This window comes from Phytophthora parasitica (assembly GCF_000247585.1).
Source record: "Phytophthora parasitica INRA-310 unplaced genomic scaffold supercont2.246, whole genome shotgun sequence".
Taxonomy (NCBI): Eukaryota; Oomycota; class Peronosporomycetes; order Peronosporales; family Peronosporaceae; genus Phytophthora; species Phytophthora nicotianae.
Window position 1 is genome coordinate 4,666 of NW_008649232.1, and position 8,685 is coordinate 13,350.

The 8,685-nt window shown below is 51.4% G+C and overlaps 6 protein-coding genes across 9 annotated transcripts in view; 2 read left to right on the forward strand and 4 right to left on the reverse strand.

The window, feature by feature from the left end:
* Window positions 1–562, reverse strand: part of PPTG_24811 (hypothetical protein) — a gene marked incomplete at both ends in the record, with an annotated part of 5,053 nt that extends 4,491 nt beyond the window's left edge. Inside the window, one exon of the mRNA XM_008918613.1 lies at window positions 8–562. Coding sequence (XP_008916861.1) covers window positions 8–562 — 555 coding nt within the window. The remainder of the gene's footprint in view (window positions 1–7) is intronic.
* Window positions 563–678: 116 nt separating this feature from the next.
* PPTG_20011 lies at window positions 679–2,225 on the reverse strand (the record flags this gene model as incomplete). 2 transcript variants are annotated; one of them, XM_008918614.1, is made up of 4 exons in its annotated part: window positions 679–768; window positions 833–1,068; window positions 1,145–1,247; window positions 1,315–2,225. In XM_008918614.1, coding segments are annotated over 4 exons (1,307 nt in total), but the record flags the coding sequence as incomplete, so codon positions are not given. The 2 variants fall into 2 exon arrangements, with proteins under 2 accessions (XP_008916862.1, XP_008916863.1); XM_008918615.1 differs by having other exon boundaries at window positions 1,145–2,225.
* A 96-nt stretch (window positions 2,226–2,321) lies between these two features.
* PPTG_20012 (hypothetical protein) lies at window positions 2,322–3,262 on the forward strand. The gene is made up of 2 exons (XM_008918616.1): window positions 2,322–2,550; window positions 2,617–3,262. The coding sequence occupies exons 1-2, from the start codon at window positions 2,382–2,384 to the stop codon at window positions 3,033–3,035; spliced, it is 588 nt and encodes a 195-aa protein (XP_008916864.1). The 5' UTR covers window positions 2,322–2,381; the 3' UTR covers window positions 3,036–3,262.
* PPTG_20013 (enolase) lies at window positions 3,147–4,598 on the reverse strand (the record flags this gene model as incomplete). The annotated part of the gene is made up of 1 exon (XM_008918617.1): window positions 3,147–4,598. The coding sequence occupies one exon, from the start codon at window positions 4,596–4,598 to the stop codon at window positions 3,147–3,149; it is 1,452 nt and encodes a 483-aa protein (XP_008916865.1).
* A 251-nt stretch (window positions 4,599–4,849) lies between these two features.
* PPTG_24812 (hypothetical protein) lies at window positions 4,850–5,122 on the reverse strand (the record flags this gene model as incomplete). Its single annotated transcript, XM_008918618.1, has 1 exon — window positions 4,850–5,122. The coding sequence occupies exon 1, from the start codon at window positions 5,099–5,101 to the stop codon at window positions 4,850–4,852; it is 252 nt and encodes an 83-aa protein (XP_008916866.1). The 5' UTR covers window positions 5,102–5,122.
* On the forward strand, window positions 4,993–8,579 carry PPTG_24813 (hypothetical protein; the record flags this gene model as incomplete). 3 transcript variants are annotated; one of them, XM_008918619.1, is made up of 12 exons in its annotated part: window positions 5,406–5,633; window positions 5,702–5,807; window positions 5,884–5,932; window positions 6,024–6,052; window positions 6,117–6,286; window positions 6,351–6,602; window positions 6,669–6,832; window positions 6,910–7,285; window positions 7,351–7,499; window positions 7,561–7,864; window positions 7,925–7,997; window positions 8,065–8,579. In XM_008918619.1, coding segments are annotated over exons 1-12 (2,415 nt in total), but the record flags the coding sequence as incomplete, so codon positions are not given. The 3 variants fall into 3 exon arrangements, with proteins under 3 accessions (XP_008916869.1, XP_008916868.1, XP_008916867.1); XM_008918621.1 differs by adding an exon at window positions 4,993–5,299 and having other exon boundaries at window positions 5,371–5,807; window positions 5,884–6,052; XM_008918620.1 differs by having other exon boundaries at window positions 4,993–5,807; window positions 5,884–6,052.
* Between the last annotated feature and the right edge of the window lie 106 nt (window positions 8,580–8,685).

The following is an 8,685-nucleotide window of genomic DNA, read 5'->3' on the forward strand; positions in this document are numbered from 1 at the left end:
TCTTCACCTCTTTCTTGGGCGACTTTTTCTTGGCATCAGACTCGTTGTGAAGACGCTCCTCGAGCACCTCAAAGCGGTTCTTCTTGTTCTCGTCATTCAGCTCCTCCTCCTCTTCTTCATTCTCGTCGACATCACCACCGCTCGAGTCGCTGTCACCACCGAACACCATCATTTCTTCCTCATCATCGCCCAAATCGTCAAAATCGTGTTCGTCGCCGCTGTCTTCCTCGTTTTCCACCTCGATGAATCCCGTGAGATGGATGGAGTTCGGGCCGTCCACCACGAACTCGATCTCGCCGTCCATTGGTGTGAAGGTTTGCGTCAAGTTCCACTGCTCGGCCACCTCGGGCGTCAACGTGCACAGCGCAATCTTGGACGTCTTGGCCACGACGGACAGCGTGGAGCGGCCCTTGGTCGCATCGGCACCGAGCGCGGCAGAATTCAGCTGCATGCAAAAATCCTCGACCTCGTTCGGCCACTTAAGCGGGTGGCCAGGCCTCACCACGTGGCCGAAGAACCCGGGCACGGGCGCCACCTCGGCGGGTGCAGACTTCTTGCCCATTTTGCACAATTACTTGTGAGCTCGTCCAGGTTTGGCAGTGATTGGCGGAGCGAGCATCAAAATAGTCGGTTACCGGTATTTTGTCGGTGTTCTAGAAAAAGGTAACTTTTATGTTGAAGCTGTAGAAGCACCAATGATATACGCGGTCTTCATCTTTTGCGTTCAGGCTGTATCTCTAGTTGGCGGCCTTTTGCAATGCGTTTAATCTGCAGAACAACGTCCACATGCATTAGTGAGGCCGCGAGTATACTCGTTCGGAAAAAAACTCACCCGACATCCACCTAACGTGATCTGCTTCCCTAAATCCAAACGCTGCAGGTCACGTACAAGGCGAGCGATGGATGCTAAGCGCGGGGGTGTATCCTTGTTTCCGGTGTGCACAATTACAATCGAGAGAAGCCGATACAATAGCTCCTCGAACATGTTTGGGTCGTGGAGAACAGCCATGCGTAGGACGACGAGATCTGATTCCCAAGTAACAATGCACTTGCGAAGCATAGCTCGTTCTGCGGGTGCAATGAATGCCGTTAAAATAAATCTGAATAAACCACCAGCCCACAGATAGCGCACTTTGCTCCGTACCGACTCGTGCGAACTCTTTCTTGGCTTTCTCAGCAGTCATCTGGAACCTAGCGAACAAGTCCAGGATCTCGGACCCTTGCTCCCTTTCAACCCGCTTCAACTCCTGCTCAGGTTATAATACTTAGGCCACCTTGCTGTTGTTCGCATATACTTAGAAATTGCTGGCATACCTGGCGGATCCGTACGCGGTCGTACTTAAGGTCATCATTGGACGGATCATGTATCCACGGCTGCTGAAATCGATCGCATGTTGCCATCAGCTTGTCCTTGGTAACAGAGAGCAATGGCCGCACAAGTGTCACCATGCTGTTTGTCTCCAACTCTCCGCTGTAAGTTGAACGATGTGGTAATCCATCGAGCGAACAGAGTGGCAACTGGTTTGCAATCCCTGCTAGGCCGTTAATGCCGCTCGCCCTTCCGAGGCGGAAGAGTGTCGTCTCAAGCTGATCACCGCGGTTGTGAGCCACAAACAAACACTGCACACGGTATTTCAAACACACCTGCCGCAGCAAGTTGTATCGATACTCCCGCGCTTGCTCCTCCATCTTGCTATCCCTTGGTTTCACCGGCGTTAACAAATCACTCTGGTGTCCTTCTCCTGCCTGCTGTCCTGTATCTTCAGAGTGCCAGTCGCAAGCTTTGGTAACATGAGTTATGCCTCCGTGCTTGGCACAAATCCTGGCGACCTCCAGCGCCTCCCTGCTACTCTCAATCCGCAGCTGATGGTCCACTGTGACCGCTAGGAGCGGAGTCTTGATTTGGTTCTCCTGCAGATACTCCCTTAGCAACAGCATCAACGCCATGCTATCCGCGCCACCCGAAACAGCAACTGCAATGGGGAACTCCCCCTTTGGTGCGCATTGCCCCTGGTCTCGTGGATAGAGTTGCTGGTGAAGCCTCTTCTTGGTCACTCCGCATTTGCGCACGTAGTCCGCGAATACCTTGGACGAAACGGAGGTGCCATAATTGCCGCATCGCACATTACCTGTTCTGGTAGACAAATTTGCTCTGTTAAACCAGGGTTGTGAGCGCTTGACCTGCGCGTAATGAGTCGCAGAGCGGCATCCTAGCAGCAACATTGCGAAGTGATTCTATTTAAAATTATTGTCGAAGAATTGAATGAATTATCTTTGTTGTTTGAAACGAACAATTATTGAATATTTTAACGAAGAATTGAAGTTGACATTTCTGGTTATTTGCGGCTTTTTTTGTTGTGGACGAGAAGCGAGGACGATTCATGTTTGAAGCCCGAGCTCTATCATTGTTGTTGCTCATTGTACTCGTCACATTAACATCGATACGGCGTGTGCGTGATATGGAGCTGACGCAGGAGCTCGTGAAGAAGAAAATCGAGTTGCTAGAGCAGCAGAAAGCCAAGTCGACTAAGCTGAATGAACTCCTCGATGGTGAGTAGCCTTGGGTGGAAATCAATTGAAAGATTCCTTGACATACGTCTTGTTGCGTGCTGACAGCACCTGGCGGATTCAACGAGGTCTCTCGTAAGACGTGCAAGAACTTGGAGGCAGCCATCACAGCATCCAAGCGGCCAGGATACTTTGCGTACTATGAGCAACCTCAACACGTCAAGAACATCCTGCGTAGTGGAGAGGTGCAACGATTGCAAGAACAAATCTTACACCTCCAAAAGCAGATCGATCAGCTCACTGAAAAGATTGAGAAGAGTGCCGAGGGTCAAGACGTAGGGTACACTGACACCACGATCACCAGTTTGAAGCATTGGCTTGCAACCTACGGCATGCCAAAGCAGCAATCAACCTCCGACCTGTTCACCGTCTTCACTCCAGACAGGAAGGTCTACGGTGGAACGACGCATTACTCCGCTTTCCGCAGCCAGTCTAGCACTATGAAGAAGGGCCGCCTAACCAAGTGATGAACAACACTAAACGAAGGATGAATAACTAGAACGGGAACTACGTGTTGAACCTTAAAATCCCTCGAATAAAGAGAGCTACAGCTCATTTCAGATGTGTACACGAGACACTTAGAAAGTCGAGTACTTGCCGAGCTTCTCCACGTCACGGAAGTCCTCGCCGGCGTAGCGAGCCTTGTTGCCAAGCTCCTCCTCAATACGCAGAAGCTGGTTGTACTTCGCAAGACGCTCCGAACGGCACGGGGCGCCAGTCTTGATCTGGCCGGCGCTCAGACCCACAGCCAGGTCGGCGATGAACGTGTCCTCGGTCTCACCGCTGCGGTGGCTGGCCATAATGCCCCAGCCGGCCTTCTTAGCCATCGTCACGGCCTCAATCGACTCCGTGATGCTGCCAATCTGGTTCACCTTCAGCAGAAGAGCGTTGCAAGCCTTCTGCTCAATAGCCTTCTTCACACGGGTCGGGTTCGTCACCGTAAGGTCATCGCCCACGATCTGAACGTCCTTGCCAACCTTGCCCGTGAACTTCACCCACGAAGCCCAGTCGTCCTGGTCGAACGGATCCTCAATGGACACGATCTTGCTCGAGTTAGCGCACTTGGCAATGAAGCCCTCGTACACCTCCTGCAGCTTGTCAGCCGAAATCTTCTCCGACTCCGCAGCGTTCTCGTTCTTGAAGTCAAGGTTGTAGCGAGCGTCTTCGGCGCCAGTGTAGAACTCCGACGCAGCAACGTCCATGCCAAGACGCACCTGGTTCGTGTAGCCGGCAGCCTTGATGGCCTCCTCGATCAGATCGATGGCCTCACCGTTCGACTGGATGTTCGGGGCGAAACCACCCTCATCACCCACAGCGGTGGCATCCAGGCCGTAGCGGCCCTTGATCACCTTCTTCAGGTTGTGGTACACCTCCGAACCGATCTTCATGGCCTCCGTGAAGCTTGTGGCGCCCACAGGCAGGATCATGAACTCCTGCATGGCCAACTTGTTGCCAGCGTGCGAGCCACCGTTGATAATGTTGAACGACGGCACTGGCAGGCACGGGGTCGGGTTGCCGGCCAGGTCGGCGATGTGCTGCCACAGAGGCTGCTTCTTGGCAGCGGCGCCGGCACGGCACAGAGCGAGAGACACACCCAGAATGGCGTTGGCGCCCAGTTTCTTCTTGCACCAGCCCCACTCGTTCTGCGTGCCGTCGAGCTCCTCCACCATGAAGCGGTCGATCTCGGCCTGCTTCGTCACGTCCTTGCCGACAAGAGCGGGAGCGATGATCTCGTTCACGTTCCTCACGGCGTTCAGGACGCCCTTGCCCATGTAGTCCTTGCCACCGTCACGCATCTCCAGGGCCTCGAATTCGCCCGTGGAGGCTCCGCTAGGGACAGCAGCACGGTACTCGCCGAGCTCGGTGACGAGATCAACCTCGACGGTCGGGTTGCCACGCGAGTCAAAGATCTGGCGGGCCTTAATCGACACAATCGACACCATTATTGTAAGAAGGGAGCTTGTTTCAGGAACTTGAGGCTGGAGAGGCCAATTCGGAAATGAGCTCACGAACCCAGTACATGTATCCATGGATATCGGCAGCAGCGTTCTGTAGATTCGAGGCCGTGGGTACGTGGCAAGCACCAAGCAGAAATTGATGTGCAGTGCATGGACAGGGCACAAGATACTGTCCTCACCGGTGCAGATTGATTGCACGCTGATGATGCAAAAATCGGCATCAAGCTCCACGTTTCTTCCTTTGTCTCCAGCTAGGTATCACATTGCTTACCGCGGCGTGGCAGGCTCGCTGGCGACTTGTTAATAAGAGCTTCGGACTCGTGTCAACCGAGCCATTTCATCCGAATTTCGGAGCTCGGGCGGACTGGGCCCTGATTGGCCGATTTCGCGCCAATCTTCCTAGCCTCGACAACGGCGCGTCGCCCCGAGATCTTCATCGGCAATGTATCGCGAATGCTATGCGCACGAGCTGCTGCAAGCTTCCAGCCGTTGTCCGTTTGCACAAGCTTTGAACTTGGCCCGACAGCGAGTCGCTGGCAGCGATTCATTGCGAAGTCTTCTGCACCCTTCCTCATTGTGATCTGTCTTGAACTTAGTATGCTTCACTGAAGCGACCTTCACGTTACATTACATCGTTTCTAATGGGCAAGCTCGCTCGTTTCTAAATTATCTTCAACGTGGTCGATCAATTCGCAAGGCACGAGGGTGTTGAGTGCCTGATCACCTATTGCTGCCTCTCGGGAAATGCTTGCTACGTCATTGATCGTATCGAGGTGGAGGTCTGCTATTAAGAATACCCGCCTTCTATTTTGATTTTTGACATGGGATAACTGTTGGACAAAAGGAGAAACAAAAGCGTCAGTAGTGGTCACCTTAAGCATGGTCGGCAAACCACAAGGGGGCTCTGCTGTCAATGTAACCAATGTGGCCGGTAATGGTGACGCAATGAGCGCTGGATCTAACTGCGACAACAATACCGTGGCAAATGAGAAGATGAAAGTCGTCGTGCGTGTGAGACCTCTCCAAGCGCGAGAAGAACCATGGCCAAAAGCTGCAGAAGACATTCGTGGGACGGAAGGGAACTCCACCGCGACTATAACCGTCCAGGTGATATGCGGTGCTAAACGGTACTGCTCCAAGTTAGCTCTGATCCTTGTGGATAATCTGGATGACAGCAAAGCGAGGTGGTTTGGGAGAAGAATGGACAGCTAAAGATCTTGAAAGCTGACGCCGTGTTTACCCAAGGAGCATCACAAGACAGCGTATATCGCAGCGTATCAGGTACGTTACGTATTCTGGCGTCGGTGGTTATGGTGTAGATTCAATGGTAACACTTGTACATGTACTGGTACTGCAGATTGTGTCGACGGTTTAATTGCCGGGTTTGATTGCAGCGTGTTTGCCTAGTAGGTTGCCAAGCTAACTACTGGTTGTGGTGCTAAGATACACTTTTTCCGACCCTAAAAGTGGATGATGAATGTTTTTCCGTTGTTTTAGTGGTCAAACAGGAACAGGGAAAACATACAGTAAGGCATTATGTGTTTGAAACACCCGGCTTCCATGTAGAATCTCATTGTACGTTGTTATCAGCTATGAGCGGGCTTCAGCGTGACGAAAGTGTTGATATCGACGTAGCGAGTCCTGTTCCAGTCAACAACGGAGTGGTTCCTAGAAGTGTCGAAAGACTCTTTGCCGAAATAGAGCGCGAGAAGCGAGGATCAGGTGGGACGTTATTCAGCGTTTATTGCTCTTTTATCGAGGTGAGGCGAATTTTTAAAAAGGTTAGAATCCTTGTATATGAATGACGGATATTCTTCCTCTCAGATTTACAATGAGAAAATATTCGACATCCTCTCACCAGAGGTAATACCAGTGAACGGGAATAAGTCACCGGATGCCAAGGCTGTTGCAACAAAAGGGTCGACGACGCAGCGTGCTCGCTGGAACAGCTCGCTCAGCGCTAAGGATGCAAAAGGTCTCCAAATCCGGCAAAAGCTGGATGGGTCAGTGTTTGTGGACGGCATGACATCGCGTAATGTTACCAATAAAGCTGAACTACTGCAAGCGTTTCGAGAGGTAAGACTTGCATCGTATTTTTCAAATACTAGCTGCATATATGGATGACCCTTAATTATGATGCAGGGCTCACAACATCGAGAGGTCCGAGATAATCTCTACAACCAATTCAGCAGCCGAGGACACGCTGTATTTCAAATCACTCTCCGAAAGACCCTCGCAAATGATGGATCCAGCAAGATAAACGCAAAAAAGACTCGTCTTTCAAGACTCTTCTTCGTGGATCTAGCGTGAGTATTGCTCTCTTGTTTGTTTGAGTGTAGTCCTTGTTTGCATTCGCTCACCCAGCAGTGTACTGTGAATGCAGAGGATCCGAGAAATGGCACGTGAACGGGAGCGATCTGACCGACAAGTATGCGACCGAGCTGGCTTCAATCAACAAGAGCTTATCTGCGTTGACCAACTGCGTAATGGCTCTTACGCAGAAAGAACGGTCACACGTCCCGTTTCGAGACTCCGTCTTGACACGATTGCTCCAACCTTGCCTACAAGGATCAGGGCGTACAGCGTTCATCGTTACAATCAGCCCATCTAAAGCATGTTTGGAGGAGTCTTTTGCCACATTACGGTTTGCTGAGCGGCTGAAAGCTATCCGTTGCCGCCCCGTTCGACGCAGCTTGTTTAGTAACGAAATGCTTGGAGAACAGCGACTATACTACGAGCGTCAAATCCAGGCCATGCGTGTATGTATCGACGGTATTTGCCGTATTATAATTTTCATCCTGTCTAATTACTGTCTGGTGTACAGGCTGAGGTCAATCGTCTGCGAGAGCTGCTACGGAAAGCAAACCAGAAACCAAGCGAAGCAGCTGGTAGCTCCTCCAATGCCGCGTTAGTGGAAGAAAATCGACGTCTGAAGGAGTTGCTCCTGCAGGCAGAGCGGTCACGAATTGACAGGTATGACTTTGCTGTCTGCTTGGAAAGTGTTCGATGCCTATCTCACCAGCTTTGGTTTTAGGAACGAGCGCAGCAATAACAAAAATGGTAAAACTATCATCGCTGGTGGAGCTATCGTGAAAATGTCACCCCAACAGTTTTCAGCGAGGCAGATGCTCAAGCACACGTTAAGTAAGGGTGAAGAAGAGTCAAATGTTACGCGACAGCTCCGTCAAGACCGCCAGAGGAACAACACGACAGATCAACTCGTCGATGACACATCACACAACCAAAGAAAAATGGGTGATCAACCACGAGACCGGCTTACAACCCTTGAAAATCAGCTTCAATCAAAGGAGGCTCGCCTGAACTGGATGCTGGAGGCGGTACGCGTACCTATTGGTTAATGCAACTCACCACAAACTGACGGAGATTGTTGTAAACAGGAGATGGAAGCTCAAAACGCTGGTGCTGGTAAAGCACCTCCCGATGCTGCTGCAGTTGATTCAGGAGATCCTCGTACGTAGCTATCGAATTGTAATCGAGCTGGTTTTCTCTGTTGCGCTCACCCTAACGAGTTTGATAGCAGTGCGGCCAACAGTTACCAGATCCTGGGCTGTCGAGACAAGGCTGCGTCGACAACTTGTAGCGGTTCCACCACCATTGCGCGACACACAGCCGGATTCTGGAAGCGGAGATCGTGATGAAGAGAAGCTAAACAACCACGTAGAGACGAACAATTCGGCTGCTAATCAACGGAAAGCTGAGCCTGTTAAACGAATCCTTCCTGTGCTTGTGGAGAGCCCGCCAGGTTCGTCACGAACAGATCTTACTGTTGACCGGCACCTTGCATCACGGCAACATGTCAGACACTACACTCCATCACCGCCAAGTGAAAGTCTCAGCCCAACTGAACAGATCACCGCTGGAAACAGGAGAAACCGTGTTAACACAATTGCTAGATCGCAACCAACTGGCCGCTCGGAGCCCACAACCTCGAGTGAGCAGGTGAAGGCGTCATCGATCCTGAAGATGGTCGGGTCTGGCTCAGGTGATGCCTCAGGTAAAACTCGCGGGGAGATCATCGAGGAATACAAACGTGTACGTCGAGTGGAACTGGAGGCGATGATGCGAACGATGGTGCAAAAGTGAAAAATCCCAAAGGTTTAGTAACAACCTGGATACAAGTAAAAGAAAACTGCGGCTA